The sequence below is a fragment of the Hemibagrus wyckioides genome, linkage group LG15, assembly GCF_019097595.1.
Source record: "Hemibagrus wyckioides isolate EC202008001 linkage group LG15, SWU_Hwy_1.0, whole genome shotgun sequence".
Classification (NCBI taxonomy): Eukaryota; Metazoa; Chordata; class Actinopteri; order Siluriformes; family Bagridae; genus Hemibagrus; species Hemibagrus wyckioides.
Window position 1 is genome coordinate 16,374,425 of NC_080724.1, and position 20,003 is coordinate 16,394,427.

The following is a 20,003-nucleotide window of genomic DNA, read 5'->3' on the forward strand; positions in this document are numbered from 1 at the left end:
AGACTGCCGCAGATCGCAATGTGTCGATAGCCTGTCACGTGACCCTGGATCCAAAATGGCCGCCTTGGTGTTTTGACGAATAATACTTTTGTGTTTGTTTCATTCTTTAAATAAATCGGATATATAAATATAATCATAACGATTTTGGTGAGAGCACATAGGTATATGATTAATGTTTTAATTTAAGAGCGTCAGACGGACAATCACGGCGTATTGTTATTTGTTGTATTGTTTTATACTATGCACTTTTGGGGTTTGTGAGGCAGCTAGCTAGTTAGCTAGCCAAATTATTTTAGGTAAAAATTAAAAGAAAAGCGATGGAAGAGCTCAGCGCCGACGAGGTAAGTCTTTTGTGCGTGTTGTTCATTCACTTCTGGCCAATTCCGGTCCGAATAGCTCATAAACTGTCAATATATGTATTATTTTTTAAATATAATGTAATGTCATTGTCACCCTTTGAGTCGGACTTGCTTTGCGAGCAGTTTAGCTGAAGATGATTGAAGCTCCCACAGGCAGTGTGTCATATCAGCATTATCCTCACAATACTCTCACCTCGCATCACTGTCAGCTAGAGGCGTTAAATAATAATAATAATAATACTTTACCCTAACACTCATGGGGAATGAAATCGTGGTACATTGTGTAAGGCATGCCATTGTACCGGCTAGTTAGCTGCCTTCTGAGAAATTATTGATTTGCTAAACCAGCTGGCCATCGGCTGTTTTCTTTAGCTTGCTAACATTAGATTAGCCTGCTACAGTAAAGTCCGCCGTCGTTGTTGGGAAATCCAGGGGAAAAACACAGAAATCGATACGATCTTTATGAGTTTGCATTTCGAGTGTGAGGTTTTAGTTGTCATCTTTGCTTATTTCTGTTTGAGCAAATAAAGAAAACGAGCAGCGGTTTTAATTGAAACATTCCCATTAGTCAGGGTTTAAAGTGTAATCATTTCTGTGAAACCAAAAAGTCATGCTCAACAAGCAAGATAAGTCTCGTTTTAATGCTGAACACATCATTTCTTCTTATTGATCCTTTTTCCATAACACTTTACTGAAATGTTATATTTATAGTTATCGTTTTTTTTTTGATACAGAAATGATTCATCAGCTTTATTCAAGCAGAAACGAAGCACAAATGTCACTACTGTGTTAGGTTTTTAACTTTACTTTTATTTTCAGGGCACGTCGATCCAAATAGAGTACACACTGTGCTGTCTGGTGTCCAGATAAAAAAATTAAAAAAAAAAGACCAAACACGTCTTAAACTAATTCTTTTGTTGTCAGTTTTTTGATTTATGTACTCAGATCTTATGCGTATTAGACTGTGAGATTGTAGTGATCTTTTAAGATTATTATTCATGACTGTAATAAAGCAGATTGTGCTTTAAATACACTTTATTGCTAAAGGTTTTGGGAAACCCTCCAAATCATTGAATTGAGGTGTTTTTCAGGGGTTTGGCTTGGCCCCTTAGTTCCAGTGAAAGGAACTCTTAATGCTTTTAGTCTCCACTGTAATTCATCCCAAAGGTGTTCTATCAGGTTAAGGTCAGGACTCCAGTCAAGTTCCTCCACACCAAACTCGCTCATCCATGTCTTTATGGACCTTGCTTTGTGCACTGGTGTGCAGTCATGTTGGAACAGGAAGGGGTCATCCCAAAACTGTTCCCACAAAGTTGGGAGCATTAAATTGTCCGAAACGTCTTGGTATGCTGAAGCATTAAGAGTTCCTTTCACTGGAATTTAGGGGCCAAGCTGAACACCTGAATTCAATGATTTGGAGCGGTGTCCCAAAACTTTAGGCAATATAGTGTATGCTCTCCTTGTCGGATAATACATTGAAAATCTAACGATAGACTGGTGAATATTACACTCAAAAATGACTACATTTTGCACATCACTGATTATTGTGATTTAAGGTTTGTGCATAATTTGTGCTGATGTAAATGTTCTTCAAGATGAGCTTAAAAATAAGGGTATGTTTCAGTCCCATAGCATGTGCCGATAATATTTCACTACAACTACTGACAAAGTTTGGCATAACCCAGTGTCATCACACATTTGGATTTTTGTCCAGTATTTTTTGACCTTGCCAAAACTTTGACAGATGTCTTTTGTCGCAGAAGAACTTGAATGAACGTATCCCGTTATTTTATCAGTGACGGCAAAATAAAGACGTATAATCATAAACCCATCTTAAGATCCATTGTGATTTTTAAGATCTATATAAGTCCACCTGTTTCAGCCACATTTGCAAAACTAAAAAAAAAAACTAAGCCTGCAGCAAGACAATTTTTGATATCAGAGCTCTGTGTATTGCCTTATAACCAGTAACTTTTTGTAACCTGTTGAAAATCCAGAGGTGTGCTGGTGGTTTGCTATAAGGCAAGCTGTTCAGTCTTCTCAGTCAACTTAACACATGTTCACCTCTTAAATATACATCAGAGAGTCTGATCCAGGGGAAAAATGTCAAATAGAATATAATGCTGATCCAGAATGTCAAGAACTTTAGTTTGTAAAAGACCTGAAATTGTCTGAATGTTGGAAAATGTGCTGGAATGTTTTAGCTGTTTGTACATGGTGTCTTCTGACCCCATAACGATTTACTGATGGTGTAATTGCCAGCTCCGTTTTCGGCTGCGCTGGAGTCTGAATCGGAACGAGGCTGAATTATCCTGCCATGCATTCATCTTCTTGCCGCTTCGCTGTCAGCCTTTATCAGGGAGGCTGTGGGCCTTGTTTTACTGTCCCCAGATGTTATGAGTCATTGGAGTGTGTGGTGATTCTCCTGCAGCAGTTAACTGCTGAATTACTGCAATATTGTGTTTTACTTTATAAAAAAGGGAAATTAATCCTGTTTTTTTTTTTCTCTCTCCATTTCGCCTTGGGGTCTTAGCTTATTTATTTATTTTAGATTTTTTCCTCACAATGTATTCTTTCTGTTTATTTAATCTTATAGTGGCTGAGAATTTTAGTGTTAGTTGGGTTTTTTTCTTCCACTTTTCCTCCTAGTTCCCCTGGTTTCTTCTCACCTTCCAAAATACCTACTTTGTGTAGGCGGATTGGTTTCTCCAGCTTGCCCCTACGTGTACCACTGTGTCAGGGATCCACTGTGACCCTGACCCGGATAAAGTGGTTTCTGAGGGCGAATAAATGAATGATGTTTGTGTCCTACAGATTCGGAGAAGGCGATTGGCCCGGTTAGCTGGAGGACCGACGTCTCAGCCAACCACCCCTCTGAGCACGCCGCTGACTTCACCACAGAGAGAGACCCCTCCAGGTCCACTGCCCGGGCCCTCTGGGGCCTCATCACAGCCTCTGCCATCAGCACCATCTCATTCTTTAAGCCTCAATGCCCAAAATGTTACGCCTGCCACTTCCCCAATGGGAGCTTCGGGTTAGTGTTTTGTAGCACTATGCAAAGAGGATTATTTTTTTTAAAAAATAATACATCTTGCATTTGTTGCTGAAAAATCAATTCAAGAGAAATCCCACTTAAATGTGAACATTCTCTTTTATTATTCTTTTAAAATGAAAAGAAGCCGACTATTTACCCTGATAGTACTTGTGGATGCAGTGCATTTAGGCAGACGTCCAACAGGAATGGATGGTTCAAATTACATTATGTTGCACCACCACAAAGCTTATCTTTGAACATGCTTAGTCAGTCTCGGTTAATAATCTAACCTAATGTATAATTTAATAATAACGTAATTCAGTCTTATTTTAAAATTTAATAACAACAAGCTTCTTGTCCTGTGCTGTAGAATTAAACAATGTCAACGTGAAATAATGTCTCAGGAGCTCCCGAGTTTAGATCCTGGATAACATTTCTAGCATCAATGCAAGGATAGATTGCATTCCTCTAGTAGTCTAGGAATAATGGGAGCTAGGTACCCAGTGAAAAGTGCATCATCATGCTGGCAGCGTCTGGCTACAGCCTTCAGCCTTGGCTGGAGTTCAACCCGAGCCTTGTAGGTGAGCCAGACTGATGGTTTTCGCTCGTCTTGTGATTTACTTACTGTCTAGGGTAAATGGGGGACGCCGTCTGGTGATTACAAGTGCACTCACCGTCATCTAGGCTATGACCCAGATTCGAGGTTGTTAACCCACCAGGTTAAAAAACCTCTGACCTATATGTAATAAAATTGTTTTTGTTGTCCTGCTCAATTACCTTGGAGACTATAATTAAAATTGAATCTCACCCCAGTGGAAAAAAATCCTAGCATTTTATAGAAATTAAAATATAGATTTCCTGCTGTCTTGATTCACATATTTTATTAATGTTGTTTCTGATGAGATTAAGCGTCAAGTAATTTGCGTTCCCGGTGAATCAGGAATTTGTAAAACTGTTGTAAAACGTGTGGCGTCGACGCCATGAACATTTATAGAGCTGTTTGATTAAGTGCAGTGTGTCACATGAAAGTGCCGTTTCCAACAAAAGTACCACAGCGTTTTGTATAACAGCTTTTCTCTCAAGCCTGCAGTAAAGGGCTGTGAATCTGCTTTTCATGCTTTTATGCATAATATGGGACGGTACATTTTTTTTTAGGTCTGTCTGAATGTGTTACGAATGATGTTTGTTCAGTTTTTAAAGGTGAAACTGTGGTTTAATTTCAGTGAACCTGTCTAAAAATAGACATTAAATCTGTCTATTGTCGGTACATTTTGAATCCGTAAGGAGCAAACCACAGCAGGGTGTGCTTTTATTGGAAAATAATCATAAGGAATAGTGGTGTGATGTGGTTTGATGAAGAGTGACGCACCTATATTATGACATCTCCCAAAGTGTATTATTCCTTATATATATATATATATATATATATATATATATATATATATATAAGAACAGTACATTGTTTGTCTTATCAGTAGTTGTTTGATAGTTGTGATTTTGTTGAACTGCCGTGAAAGGTTGGTTCCTATAATCATTTGTTATAGCAGCTATAAACATTCACTTTAGTTCTTTCACTTTCACTTAGTTGGTAACACAGAAAAATAATGCAGTGTGTCATGTCAATGAGAAACCACAAAGCACAATGCTCTTAAGCCTTGGTTTTCCCTTGAGTTTCCCTTGAGTTGGCCTCTGACTTCAGTAACGCACTGACACCAGAAATGATAGATAAAGGTCATCATTGGTTATCTTGATCTTTAAGGATTAAATTATGTGGCGTGGCTGCCATGCCAGTCCCTGAGAATTGCTTCTATAGAAGCAATAATATATTAGAATGAGCACATTGTAACTAGGTTAAGAGCTACTGTTACTGGAAAAGTAATCAACAATTCAAGCATTCGTCATTGTGGTATAGTATGACCTGTATACAGGAAACGAACATATTATAGAAGCAGCGGTTACAATGACCTCTCGATCTTTTAATCCAATTGCAGATGCAGGCGTATTTAAGATAGTTATTGTTGTCTAATTTTGTCCTTTCATTTAGGAGTGGCATATCGCAGTCAGAGCAGTGAGGGAGTCAGCTCTCTCTCCAGCTCCCCATCCAACAGTCTTGAGACCCAGTCTCAGTCCCTGTCCCGCTCCCAAAGCATGGACATTGACACAGCATCCTGTGAAAAGAAGTGAGGCTGTTTTGCTGCTTTTGGCCATTTGTCCCTTCACTCTACAGTACAATGTGAAGTCTGTAAATCTCTCACACATCTGGTTGTGGATTTTAATATTGTTATTCACTCACTGTTATGTGACATGATATTCAAAAGTGTTTCCATGCTGGTTATGTGTGATATTTAATATTGCAATGTACTTAAGGATCACAGACATATTTTTCTGTGTATCCCTATCCTGTCGCTAGCATGTCCCAGGTGGATGTGGACTCAGGAATTGAGAACATGGAAGTAGAAGATAGTGACCGCAGGGAGAAACGCAACCTGGCTGAGAAGGTAAACATTGCACTTATTACTGTAGGCATTAAACTACTAAAACATTTGTCCCTCCTGTACAGCTTTATGAATAGAAGATGATTTGTGACTTGTGACGTGCTGCATGGAAGTAGCAAATATAACAGGAGACAATTGTGGCCGTAAATGATTTGCAACAATACCCAGATAAGCTGTGGAATTCAAATGAGTGATAAGAAACGTTCCCAACACCACCACTACTTCTACACAAGGCAGGTTAGGTCCATGGATTCAGACTGTTAAGGCCAAATTCTGACCCTACTCTCTGCATGTAGCAGCAGAAATTGAGATGCATCAGACCAGGTGACATTTTTCCAATTTTCAGAGGTCTACTTTCGGTGAGCCTATGCCCACTGGAGCTCAGATTACTGTTTATGGCTGACAGGAGTGGAATCTGATGTGGTTTTCTGCTGTTGCTCATCAGCCTCAAGCTTAGAAATGATGTGTGTTCTGAGATGTTTTTTCTGTTCACCACAGCTTTAAAGACGTGGTTACTGTAGTTGTCCTGTCAGCTCGAAGTAGTCTGGATATTTTCCTTTGACCTCTCTCATTAACAAAACATTTCTGTCAGCAGAAATGCCATTTGCTGGATGTTTTTTGCACCATTCTGTGTAAACTCTAGAATTATTCGAACCAGTCCATCTTGTACCAACAATCATGGTGAAAGTCACCGAGGTCACATTTTCCCTAGTCTAATGTTTAACCTCTTATCCGTTGTCTGTATGAATCGCTGAGCCGCTGCCACATGATTGGCTGATGGATCATGAATTACCATGTATAAAGGTGTTTCTGAAAAGTGATTGGTGACTGTATATTAAATGTGTTAAATCCCTAGATGTATAGTGTTTATTCTTTACTGATCATGCTAAAGTTAACAGGCTAGCTTCAGGGAGAAGACTGTGATAATGCAGAGAAAATATACTGATGAGAAGAATGTGAAGTATACATGGAATGAGTTGCATACACCAATTCTGCCTGCTGTTCTGCAGGACTCATCATCTAACCCAGATGTGTCTGAGGAGCAGGCTCTGCAGCTCATCTGCAAAATCCTCCGAGTCTCCTGGAAGGAGCAAGATCGTGATGTCATCTTTCTACCCTCACTAGCTGCAGAGTTTCAGCAAAATCCAAAAGATGGTGAGAGAGATGGTGCAAGCAAGGGAAGATGGATGGAGAAAGTATTTATAACCCCATGTACCACGATTATCATGATGAATTGCATTCTCTGTGTTCCCTTTCCACTAGTCTATTCTGACTTCAAAGACCTGATTGGCCAGATCTTGATGGAAGTTCTTATGATGTCTACCCAATCACGTGACTGCAACCCCTTTGCCAGCCTGACAGCCACATCACAGCCAATCACTGCTGCCAAATCTCCAGACCGCCACCTGACACTGGTCCCGCCTTCCAGCCAGGGAAGCAGTCCCATGATGCCCTGTGGAGGTTCATTTGGTGCCAGCTCTCTGTCTAGGCAAGTGTGGACAAACAATAGGGCTAATTTGTAATTCATGTACATGCAGATTTGTAGATTGAAATATCCATTGCAGCAATTTGACATGTTTACTTGATATTTTTTCCCTGTCTCTTAAATCAGATTTGTTCATATGTTGTATTGGTATCAGTATTTATATTTATTTCATGCCATTTTCTCCAGATCTTTTTTCTGAGCCTTTTTTGTTTTGTCAATCACATTTCCATTTGAAATTTCTGTGAAATTTCCTGTTGCTTTCAGTCTGTATGGATGTAGTCCATACCTTGGTCAAAATTCTGCCAGGATGAGCGCTCCATCTGTACCGACACCCTTAACTCCGCCATTACTTTCACCTTCTTCTGCTGTTTCGCCCTCACTCCCAATCCCAGCCCCAGCCCCACCTCCACCCGTGCCTTCAACTGCTCCTCAACGTTCTCCCATTCCATCAGCGCCACGCCTCGGTTCTCCATATCCACCCCTATCTTCTCCCCTGCCCATCTCTCAGAGATACAGACCATACACGCTCAGCTCCTCTCAGGGCTCCTTGCCTATGAGCGTAAGCCCTATGTCTGGCTTATCTACCCCTACCCATGCTTCATCCACACCTTTGACCCCCCAGCCTGCTCCTCTGCCATCTCCTAGACACCAATCTCGTCAAACACCTGCCCCATATTCCTTCGTGCCTGGCTCTCCCACTACTACAGCCAGAAGAGCTGCCCTGGCCTCCTGGATGCCTGCTAGGTATCTTCTTACCGTGTTAGATGTGAAGTTTTGCCCACTACACCAGAAAAAAAAAATACTAATAATATTACACCAACTGATAAGGAAATGTATGGGTTTTTTTTTTTATTTCAGTTAATTTACCCCAATTTTTTTTTCTTATAATAGTGTGAGGCACATTACATAACCGTTAACCCATGCATGCAGGTGCATGAACAAAGTAGGGGTTAGTTTCCAACCTTTCTTTAGTTTTCAAAGGAAATGTATTATACTTTCTTTGCTGCTGCTATGTATTTGTTCATTAGTTGCTCTTTAGCGTGTATAACGTTGGACTGATGTGTAATTGACAGTAGTGCCATGTTTTCCTTGAGATATCTCATTAAACCCTCCCCTGTACTTCATTCCACATCCTAATATCTTCCTAAACTACACTCGTCTGTGTGCTGCGGCCATGCCAGCCCCTTCCCGCTCCTTTTCTTTGCCCTGCCTGACATGTCTCAAGACAGCAGTGATGAAGAGCTGGAGGAAGATGAGGAGGAGGATTTTTCTGGGGTTCAATTTGGGTCAAGGTACCAGTGCCAGTGTGTGTTGCATACTTTAGAGTGCTGCCTGGCCACTAACATAAACACATTGTGCCCTGTGCTGGCACAACAAATGGGGACTGCCATAAAACATAGCCCAGTGGTTTAGAGTTTAGGTACTTTTTTGTTTTATGTTTGATGTAGACCTTATTTTTAACCTGCCGCATTTTACCTTTTCTTCTTTTTTTGTAAATTGTAAATATACCAGCTAATCAGTGTTATGAGTGTACCGGACTAATTTCAGTGTACAGCATGAATCCAGTCAATCGTTTAACACCACCTCTCTCTGTGCTTCTCTTGTTGTCTCTGTCTTTACTCATGAAATAATTTATTTCATAAGGCTAATTATGTCAGTGGTTTTAATGTTGTACTGGATTAGAATTGGCTGGATATGGAGGTGCTTTATCCATGCTGGATGAATAAGTAACATGACTAATAAGAGAGGCAGAGCTGTGCTGTGGAGTGTGTCCTCTCACTCAGGAATCCTCACTAATGCCTGCTATATCAGAATGTTCTGTTTTCATTGAGACTCTGTGATCTGCATTAGTTTTTGCTTTTAGAATGTGGAAAATCAACAGCAAACATTTGAGAATTTCTCATTGAGGAGCTCAAGAAACATATATAAGCATCTAGCAAGAAACCTATGTTGCATTTTAAATGGAGATGATCCTGGTCTGCTTTTGAATGCATTGCATCTGCTTAAAAATTCTGCATTCTAAATATTTTGAAGTATTTGTTAAACTAACCTAAAGCCTGCCAAACCTTCTCTTACAGTAGAGACTGTGGTGGTCTATAGCTTCTCAATTTCTTTTTCTGATTTCGTGATTTTCCTGTTTATAATAATCTCCATCTGCATTTATCTCTGTTTTTCCCTTTAGCTTGGGCGCATCTGGTGGTGGATTGGCTGGTGACTCAGGCAGTGACCGCTTTACCATTGAGGCGTGCAAGGAGACTGAGATGCTGAACTACCTCATTGAGCGCTTTGACAGTGTGGGCATGGAGGAAAGGAAAGCTCCCAAGGTAGTAGCTGTTCACATAGAAAAGCTTGCACTAATAAAGCAAACAGAAGGAACTCGATATGTTTATTTTCAGAGCTCTTTTACACAACACAGTATCCTGCTTGGATAAAAATAGAACGTCATACGCTTCCAGGAGTGAAAGTAAAACTCGTCTTCCTATTGAGCAAGTGGAATTCCACTCTTCTGAATTATGTTGTGAAGAAATCTGCCGGCTGTACTTCCTCATTCTGAATGCCATGTTGTGCTGTTGTAGATGTGCAGCCAGCCAGTGGTCAGTCAGCTGCTCAGCAACATACGATCCCAGTGTATTTCCCATGCTGCTCTTGTGCTGCAGGGGGCCCTTACCCTGCCCAGGTCAGTGTTCACAGGCTGTCTTTTGTCCTTGGTGTGTCCTCTCTAATAATCAACAGTCTGTACAGCTTGAAGAACAATTTTTAATGCATAGCCTCCTATACATGGTCATATTTCTTATTAATATTTTATTTTAATTATCTTTGTTCTGTAAAGCGTACATGTTTGGTATTCATTTCAAGTGTGTTTAAAGATCCATTTTACAAACGAAAGGCCTTGTTAAGGTTTATTAAATTTACATTTCTTAGTTTTAAGTCTGTTAGATTTGTTTTTATTGGGTTATTTTATAACGTTATTTATTGTCATGCGTTTTGCAAACTTTTTTTTTTTTTTTTTTGAATGACGTTCATAGGTACGACCTGTAGCTCTGCCCCAAAACCCACTTAAGTGTAATTCACTTTAAAATTAGCATTTGATCACTTTCCCTCATCTTGAGTAACTGCATCATCCTCATCAGGCAGAAATATACCCTGGGTAGGATGCCAGTCTAGACAGACGCTAAAAGAAATTTTTTTTTTTATATATATATCTCAGAAGAGTGCTTTTAGAAATCGAAAAAAATAGAAATAGCCTTGATTTGTCACATATACATTACAGCACAGTGAAATTCTCCCATCCTTGGAGGTTGGGGTCAGAGCGCAGGGTCAGCCACGATACAGCGCCCCTGGAGCAGAGAGGGTTAAGGGCCTTGCTCAAGGGCCCAACGGTGGCTACTTGGCGGTGCTGGGGCTTGAACCCCTTGATCTTCCGGTCAACGACCCAGAGCCTTAACCACTTGAGCCACCACCGCCCCTTTTATATCATCATTTATTATGTTTCAGTGATGTTTTACTAAATAAAAGTATGAAATGTAGCTGGAGGGATGTACCTTTTAGACACCCTGCTTTTATATCTCATCCTGTGTGTTGGACTTAATTGTAACTTTTACTCTCCCCAATCGTACCCAGGGCCCCTCTCCAGCCCTCCCTGCTGGTGCCCTACATGCTGTGCCGGAACCTTCCAAACGGCTTTATCCAGGAATTGGTGCGCATGACTCACCAGGAGGAGGAAGTGTTTAAACAGGTAGGAGGTGCTGCACACGCTGCATGCTGATTCACTTCACATTTGAAGCTGAGGAGGTGGACTTAATTGATGTGTCAGGCTCAGTGACATCAAATCTCTAATCTGTACTTCTCATTATTTTACAGCAGTGTTTGTTGTATGCAGCATGGTGTGGTGTTATTGACCGAATCCTGTGGTGCATTTGAAGCAGCATGGGGGCTTTCAGCAAAAAAAAAAAAAAAAAAAAAAGATTAGTTGTGGTGCAGTACAAGACTCTAATCTCACTGTATTTCCTCTTATAGATCTTTGTCCCCATCCTCCAAGGGCTTGCATTAGCTGTGAAAGAATGTTCCTTTGACAGTGACAATTTTAAATATCCTCTGATGGTAAGAGAAATTTGTTGTAATGAACGCTCTCTACAGTCTTGTCGTAAATCATACAATTAAAATTAACATTAGCGATCTATTTGCACCATTTTTTTTCTACAGGCTTTATCTGAGCTTTGTGAAATTAAATTTGGAAAGACACACCCTGTGTGCAATTTGGTAAGTTGATTCTTACTACTACTTGCATTTTTAGTAAGACTCAATGTTACGTATTTTACTAAGCTTCTGTACTCTATGTGGGTTTGTACAGATCACCTCTCTACCGCTGTGGTGTCCTGAGCCTTTAAGCCCTGGGGCAGGCAGAGAGATTCAGAGACTCTCATTCCTTGGCGCCTTCTTTAGTCTTTCCGTCTTCGCAGAGGATGATGTGAGTTATTTCTGGCAAGGCAGCAACATGAATACTCGCAGCACAATGCAAAATTGAGGCTAACATTTCACCTTGTTAAATTTATCGTTTGTTATGTGCTGTTCTGTTTTAGACAAAAGTGGGAGACAAATACTTCTCAGGCCCCGCTATTACTATGGAGAACACGCGTGTGGTCAGTCAGTCCCTACAGCATTATCTGGAGTCTGCTAGGGTAAGCGTGCTGACTCAGGAGCTTGCTAATTTTTATTAGTTTGATGTCATTATAAAACAATCGTCAGTCACTGGAACAATTTCCTGGAATATTTGCTTCATAGTGTAGAGGTGCTTGTGTAATTATACAGGATATTCTTATTAGCCAGGAATAATGTTTTGCTTTTGCCATGTCTGAGTACAGAATGGATTACTGACAATTGAAAAGCCTCTAAGTGGAATTTTTATTTATTTATTTTGGGCACAGCAGTCGCCCAGAGGAAGAGCTACTGATTTTATTCATTTAATTATCCTGTCACATATTGGTGAGTTTTGAGGCTGTGATTATGGTTTTGTGCTCCTCAGGGTGACCTTTTTAAAATCCTCCACAACGTTTTGCTGAACGGAGAAACGAGGGAGGCTGCTCTCAGCTACATGGCAGCTCTGGTGAATCGTAATGTGAAGAAGGCTCAGATGCAGGTATGTCATAGTGGAACCTAAATGCAGCTAAGCTGGTTCTGTTAGACAGACTGTTACAAATATGGTATTAATTGTGTTTCTTCCCCCTGCACGGCGGCTACAGACAGACGATAAACTGGTGTCTACAGATGGCTTCATGATGAACTTCCTGTGGGTGCTACAGCAGCTGAGTATGAAGATTAAGCTAGAGACCGTGGATCCCCTCTACATCTTTCACCACAAGTGTCGGCTGAACGTGAGCCTCGAGGAGACCCGGCTGAAATCCAGCCTGGAGGAGCTGAAGAGTTGGCTTGCAGAGCTGCGTGAGTGCATGTTTAACGTGTTAAACGCTATGTGCCTTCTCTTTTATTAAGCCTTTTTTGCAAAACATTACCATATAAATGTAATGTTTTGTGATGGGATCCTGATGATAATTTTCAATAACTGTAAATAAGAAAATGTGCTCAGAGGAAAAACAATCATATTAGCAATTCGGAAAAGCAGTTATTTTGATTTACTGACTCTTTCACCAACTTTCAGGGGTTCTAGCATAGATATTGTTTTAGGGGTTTGATCATTTAAAGAACACTGAAGGAAGAAGTCTTAAAACAGCTATCTTCAGCTAACTTCTACCAAATTGCTGACTATATACTTGGGTGCTTTTTTTTTTTCCCTGCAAAGTACATTATATACTAGTTGTTCCATATTTCCTGATGTGGCATATCATTATTTGTTTCTGTCCTTTCGTAGATGCAGATCCTTCCAAGTTCTCGGAGCCCAAATTCCCTACAGAATGTTTCTTCCTGACACTACATGCACACCACCTTTCCATCTTACCCGGATGCCGCCGTTATATTCGCAGACTAAGAGCCATCAGAGATCTGAACAGGTACGTGCACTGATACTGGGTAACATCAGAAATAGTACAATATTCAGTATAATGCGTTATTAGGTTCTACGGTCGTATAGTTTTAAAGCTGTTCTCCCTAAATTTCCCCTGGGATTGAACCTGAATGCTTTAAGCTGACATTTTCTTAACCCTTGAGAGCTTAGATGATGATGATTTTGGTACTGCATTAGTGACCATTGTTTCAGTCCCTCACATTAAAAGACAAGGCTCAGAAAAGACTGCTTAAATGAGCTCTGTTTGTCTGACTGTGTTTTCTAAGTTGATAGTTCCCCCTACTGTTGGCATCGCATAACTCTCAGCAAGGGCATTATGGTGTTTCATGGCTTTCCGTGTACTGTGTACCGCAGAACTGTAGAGGAGCTGAAAAACAGCGAGAGCCAGTGGAAAGACTCCCCCTTGGCCACTCGTCACAGGGAGATGTTGAAGAGATGCAAAACCCAGCTGAAGGTTCGCTTCATTGAAACTCCTTTACACGTTTCTGTGCATTTAAAAATCTAAAAGAGAAATAAATGTGATACTTTTTAAGTGAAGTAATGAATTATATCATGAAAGCTAAATAAACGCAAATTTATTTTAAAAGTTCCTGCAAACATTACATTTTTTATTTATTCGTGGCAGATGCTTTTATTCTGTATGACATACAAGTGAGTCAGTATGCAGTCGAAGTATCTAGCTGTTTAAGGAAGTGATGGAAATACAACACTAATACAGCACTTAAGTTTTAGCGAAAATTTTATCTGAGCAGAGTGTTCCTAGTTAATTAGGAAATCATGTGGGTGGTACTCAGGGAAAAGTAAAGCAAAACTCTCTAAAGCTCTAAATCAGCTTCCGAAATGTTTTGAGCCAAGGATGACAACAAAGTTACAACACTTAGTGATAACTTTTCTTGACGTAAAGTCTTTGTCAAACTGTCATAAGTGTTCTGTGATTTTTTTTTTTTTTTTTTGGGCTGTTCTTGTAGAAATTGGTACGTTCCAAGGCTTGTGCTGATGCCGGCCTGCTGGATGAAAATCTACTGCGCAGATGTCTCCAGTTCTACAGTACTGTCATCCAGCTCATCATGCGCATCGTGGACCCTTCCTACCCAAAGTCAGTCTCTTTCTTAATTACATCTTAAACTTGCATCACTTTACTTGATCATCTAACCTGCCTTCTTCTGTCCAATCACGTTACAGTGTCACCTTGCCCCTGAATCCTGAGATCCCTAAAAGCTTCGCTGCACTACCCGAGTTTTACATTGAGGATGTTGCCGAGTTTATGCTTTTTATCGTGCAGTAAGTTCATCGTATTATGATTGATTTTTCATATTTATTTATATCTGATGAATCAAAGATAGAAACGTTTTGTGCCCACATAATGATGTTTCATTTTCCTCTCTGTGCTAGGTATTCTCCTCAGGTTCTGTATGAGCCATGCACTCAGGACATTGTGACCTTTCTGGTGGTGTTCATCTGCAGTCAGAACTACATCAGAAACCCCTACCTGATTGCCAAGCTGGTGGAGGTGTTGTTTGTTACTAACCCAGCAGTCCAGCCTCGTACACAGCGCTTCTTTGAAATGATCGAGAACCACCCGCTGTCAGTCAATCAGCTTGTCCCTGCCCTCATGAAGTTTTACACGGGTCAGTTGGCTGGGTTTTATTTTAGCTGTGTAGTTAACACAAGGATAGAAGATTATTTCCTATTTTTATTTCACTAAACAATTTTAATTGTATGTTTTTTTATTTTCTTTACCCCGAAATCTTGTCAAATCCAGTGACTGTATAAACTGTACATTTCACAGAAAATATTATTTCTGTCTTGGGACAAATAACCCTTTGTTTTGCATGGCTTTAACAGTTTCTTTTCCCCCTCTTTTTCTCCAGATGTTGAACATACAGGAGCCACTAGCGAGTTCTATGACAAATTCACCATCCGCTACCATATCAGTACCATTTTTAAGAGCCTTTGGCAAAACATTGGCCATCATGGCACCTTCCTTGAGGAGTTCAAGTGAGTTTATTTCCTAATCTGTATGATATATTTACAGATGATTGTGCAGTCATTAGCTGAAATGGGGGGGGGGATGCATGATTTGTTGCAACTGTTCTATTATGTAAGGTATAAAACAAGATGCAGTGTATGGAAAATAATCAATAATAGAAATTATTCTCAAATACTCAAACAAAGGGAACTATTTTGAGAAAATTGCCATACAGCTTGACTGTTGCAAAGCTCTAACACTGGAGACTCCTTCCATAAATGTTACATAAGCGTCTGCTTGCAGAAAGTTTATTTCAGCAAGGTTGTTTTTCTTTGTTCAACAGCAAGCTTTATCATCTGTTTATCGTTTGTCATCAGTTCTGTGGAGCATCTGCCATGCGAAAGAGCTGTTACTATAGAAATGATAATGTATTCGAACAAGCCCATGAATAAAATCCGCGGTGTGAATTACAGCAGGCGCTGCTGTCAGAGTTGCTATTATAGAAAATTAATCAACACCTCATGACCAAGAGATTCTTATTAAAGAATTTATCACCAATGTGATTAAGAATAATTTGTTGACCCCCCCATCTGAAACACTAGCTCTGGGAAGCAGTTTGTGCGCTACATTAACATGTTAATCAACGACACAACATTTCTGCTGGATGAAAGCTTGGAGTCTCTGAAGCGCATCCATGAGATCCAAGAGGAGATGAAGAACAAGGAGCAGTGGGATCTGCTGCCCAGGGTTAGTGTGCACTAGACTGAATTTTTCTGTATTGCTCTGGTCCCAACTGAGCATTCACTGCAGATATGTGAACGGAAAGTAGTTTTACATTGACCCACATCGTGTCCTATTTGTCTCAGGAGCAGCAGCAAAGTCGCCAGTCCCAGCTGACTCAGGACGAGAGAGTGTCTCGCTCTTACCTGGCTTTAGCCACAGAGACTGTGGACATGTTCCACATTCTGACCAAACAAGTCCAGAAACCTTTCCTCCGCCCAGTGAGTCTTGCTTTTTGTGGTTTTTATGCACCTTAGGAGTGGAACTGTCAGTACCAGATAATCTGGTAGAATTGGGTTGCCTTATTATAGAGCGATATAGGAAATAAATTTTACTGATACAGATGAGGCAATGTGGTTAATAGAGCAATGACAGGTGGCTTACATTTGTCTGTGTAGCTTTAATAAACAAGTAAACAGTGAAGGATTTAGTACACACCTGCTGCCCTGTAAATGAACCTCTTGCACTCTGATCCCAGCAGGTATTTATAGTTTCGAGTGAAAGTTAAGCTGCTTGTAGCCACTGGACAGAGTTTGTTTAGTGTGTGAGGAAAGAATCTTGTTTACTCTACTAATTGAGCACTGTATGGACAACCTAAATATATAGTCTGTGCTTAATATTTTTTTCATGATTGCTGAAAGATATTCTGGTGAATTGTACAGGAACTGGGTCCACGACTGGCTGCCATGCTGAACTATAATCTCCAGCAGCTGTGTGGGCCAAAGTGTCGGGACCTGAAGGTAGAAAACCCCGAGAAATATGGTTTTGAGCCCAAAAAGCTATTGGACCAGCTTACTGATATCTATCTGCAGCTGGACTGTGCTCGCTTTGCTAAAGCCATTGCAGATGACCAGGTTTGAAGCACATTTCTAACATCCCAGTGTCTCACTTACACAATTAGTAAATAACTGAGAATGTCTGATTTAAGATGACGTGAAGTAAAATCTGCTCTTGGTTTTTGATGTGATCAGAGATCATATAGCAGGGAACTCTTTGAGGAAGTGATTTCTAAAATGAGGAAGGCAGGCATCAAATCCACCATCGCCATTGAGAAGTTTAAGCTGCTGTCAGAGAAGGTGGAGGAGATCGTGGCACGCAACTCTCAGTCCGAGATGGACTACAGCGATGCGCCAGATGAATTTAAAGGTAAGGTTGAAATGTTAGCCCTCGAGTCTTTAAATTCAGGCTGGACAGTAATCTGCAGGAAGAATTCAGGGTACACACTTCCTTTGATTTCTTCTGACTGCATGCAATCCTAACATATCCATATCCTCTGAGTTGTTATGCTTAAGTTTACTCCACATGCCTAAAACATATTTTCCTGTTGTGTGGCAGATCCTCTGATGGACACTCTTATGACTGATCCAGTTCAGCTGCCTTCTGGGAACATTATGGACCGATCCATCATCCTGCGACACCTTCTAAACTCCCCAACTGACCCCTTCAACAGGCAGCCTCTTACTGAGAGCATGCTGGAGTCAGGTAAAAAAAAATAAAACACACACACACTAATGTCAGGCCATGGGTTTTCCAGAACTGTTTTGAGCTCTTTGTCAGACCTGACAATACCCATTATTTTTCTTTAATACCATGGCCTAAATCATTCCTTCAATTTGTTTCCTCTCTTGTAATGTTAATAAGGCAAAAAGTGCAGCCATGTTGCTGAGAAAAGTGCAAAGTGAAGGAAAACAAAAAGTTACAAAACTCTGACACTCCAAAAATTCAAAATAAATGTCTCTTCACAAATTTCCCCATATCACCAATTGCACATTTTTTCCCATTCATTCGACGCAACAATATGCAAGACCATGTGTCGTGTGATTTATAGATTTTGTAGTATACAGTAATATAGACAGGGATGCTGACCAACAGCACTGATTAAAGAATTCAGTAGGGCTGTTGTATAAGCATATTTACTTTATCATCTCTGTACTCCATCTATAAATATGCAGGATTATTTATATATATATATATATATATATATATATATATATATATATATATATATATATATATAGAGGCTGGTCAGGGTGTGAAATTATCATAGCTATCATTATTGCATACTGGTAAAATTGATCTGGCTCCAGTAATGTTTTACTCAAAGAATCTTATCTGATTGTGTGTTCTGAAACCTTTTTGACCATTCCTGAAAAGTTGCAAATTAGCTGTTACAGAATTCACATTTATATGTTTTATATACAGCACCTACCACTTATTCGGATCTCTAACGTTATTCTTCCTCTTGTCGTCCGCTGCAGTTCCAGAGCTGAAGGAACGTATCCAAGCTTGGATGAGGGAAAAGCAAGGAGGACGCTTTTCTCAGTGAGATACACTCACCGACCGTTTTTGGTTTTTTGGGTTTTTTGCTGCGCCAGAAATCACGTTTAAGCCGATCGAAGAGAAAAAGACAGTAATGTTTTTTTTTTTTTTTTTTTTGTTAACCCCCCCCCACCCCCTCCTTTTTTTCCATCTTAAAGGCTCTTGGTTCTAAATTGAAGCATAATAATAAAGATTAGACTTTTAAAAGATTTTGCTTATGACTTTGTATATATTACATATATACCTATATTTAATTGAGTGGATGCATACCAAGACGTTAGAGAAACTAAGTTTCAGAGCCTAACTCCAAGGAAATTGTTTGTTCTCCGAAAAAGTTGTTGCAAATTTAAATCGGTCTACATTTTTCTTTTCTTTTAAGTGATTGTATTTTGGCGTTAAAAATGAGTTCTTGATGGTTTCGACTATTAGTGAGAAGGCGGAAAATTTTTGTGCTGAGTCACTCCATTCTGAATTACATTTGCTATTTCTTCTACAACCATGCAGCCTAAGGGGCATGGGCTAAAACACATTGCTATTATGTTATTGGTTGTAAAACTAACATACTGAGCCCTGGCCGTTAATGTATCGTGAACATACCAGATTGATTTTGGAAAATAAAAAAAGATAGATCTGGATGATGATGGATAGAGGTGATGGAAGAATCATTTGATATCAGACGGTGTGTTACAAACATTTTCTATTAATAATTATGGATAATGCACAAGCAGCCACCCGAACCCTTCATTTAGCATTTCCAGAGTGTTAAAGCTAGAACCTCAGATGAAAACTGAGAATGTGAAACAGTTTTTAAAGCATGATCGTGATGAAAACAATGCCAGTACATGCAATGTCTTCTTTTTTTTCTTTTCTTTTTAACTTCCACAGTTTTATACAATGATTCATTTCCTGCTCTTCATATTAACCCTGGTTGTTGAGCTTCATCGTGAATTAAAAAAGAGTCATTTTCACGTAAGGTTTAACCTCACAGGAATCCGCTTCCTTTGCTACAAACATTTTTTTGACCCAGGACTTCAAACTGTAATAAATGGTAATGCACACATGCTGTTGTTATTGCTGTTATTGCTTTTGTATACAAATAAATTAGGGGGAAAACCATGAAAAGTTTCAAATGCATAAATAAATTAAAAAGTGTTTTTCTTGTTAATTGGTGCTGGCAACTAACTGATACTGGAATATAAGGTTACTAAAGCAGAGTAAAAGGATTTTAAGGAACATTGTGGGGTCACAATAAATTGCTCTAATCAGCAACAGGCTACAGTGATGGCACTCATGGTGCACATACTCAGTCCTTGCAAACAGCAACTTAATTACAGCTCTGAAGTAAGATTTTGATATATGAAACCAGTTTTCCTCATCTGGACTTCTGTATTTTGAACTCTGTATTAAGGTCGTACACACAGGAAAACAAAATAGGCAAGTTCTGATCACCGTCTTGTTGATTTATCAGTTAGCATGGTTTGATAATTGACAGTGATTGATGTTGGTTACTAAGCATGTGAGATTTCAAAATGGTTGCGGGTA

General features: G+C 39.8%; 1 protein-coding gene across 4 annotated transcripts; it reads left to right on the forward strand.

Moving 5' to 3' along the window:
• The first annotated feature begins 54 nt into the window (after positions 1–54).
• ube4b (ubiquitination factor E4B, UFD2 homolog (S. cerevisiae)) lies at positions 55–19,583 on the forward strand. 4 transcript variants are annotated; one of them, XM_058409513.1, is made up of 29 exons: positions 55–341; positions 3,174–3,393; positions 5,438–5,573; positions 5,804–5,891; positions 6,899–7,043; positions 7,152–7,377; positions 7,639–8,118; positions 8,556–8,666; positions 9,557–9,698; positions 9,951–10,051; positions 10,996–11,110; positions 11,392–11,475; positions 11,578–11,634; positions 11,726–11,842; positions 11,955–12,053; positions 12,398–12,511; positions 12,615–12,813; positions 13,241–13,379; positions 13,748–13,847; positions 14,362–14,489; positions 14,576–14,674; positions 14,786–15,021; positions 15,265–15,391; positions 15,965–16,109; positions 16,229–16,363; positions 16,805–16,996; positions 17,114–17,288; positions 17,478–17,624; positions 18,401–19,583. In XM_058409513.1, exons 1-29 carry the CDS (start codon positions 318–320, stop codon positions 18,466–18,468), a joined length of 4,149 nt encoding a protein of 1,382 aa, XP_058265496.1. In that variant the 5' UTR covers positions 55–317; the 3' UTR covers positions 18,469–19,583. The 4 variants fall into 4 exon arrangements, with proteins under 4 accessions (XP_058265496.1, XP_058265494.1, XP_058265493.1 ...); XM_058409511.1 differs by lacking the exons at positions 7,639–8,118; positions 8,556–8,666 and having other exon boundaries at positions 57–341; positions 13,247–13,379; XM_058409510.1 differs by lacking the exons at positions 7,639–8,118; positions 8,556–8,666 and having other exon boundaries at positions 59–341.
• The last annotated feature ends 420 nt before the right edge of the window (positions 19,584–20,003 follow it).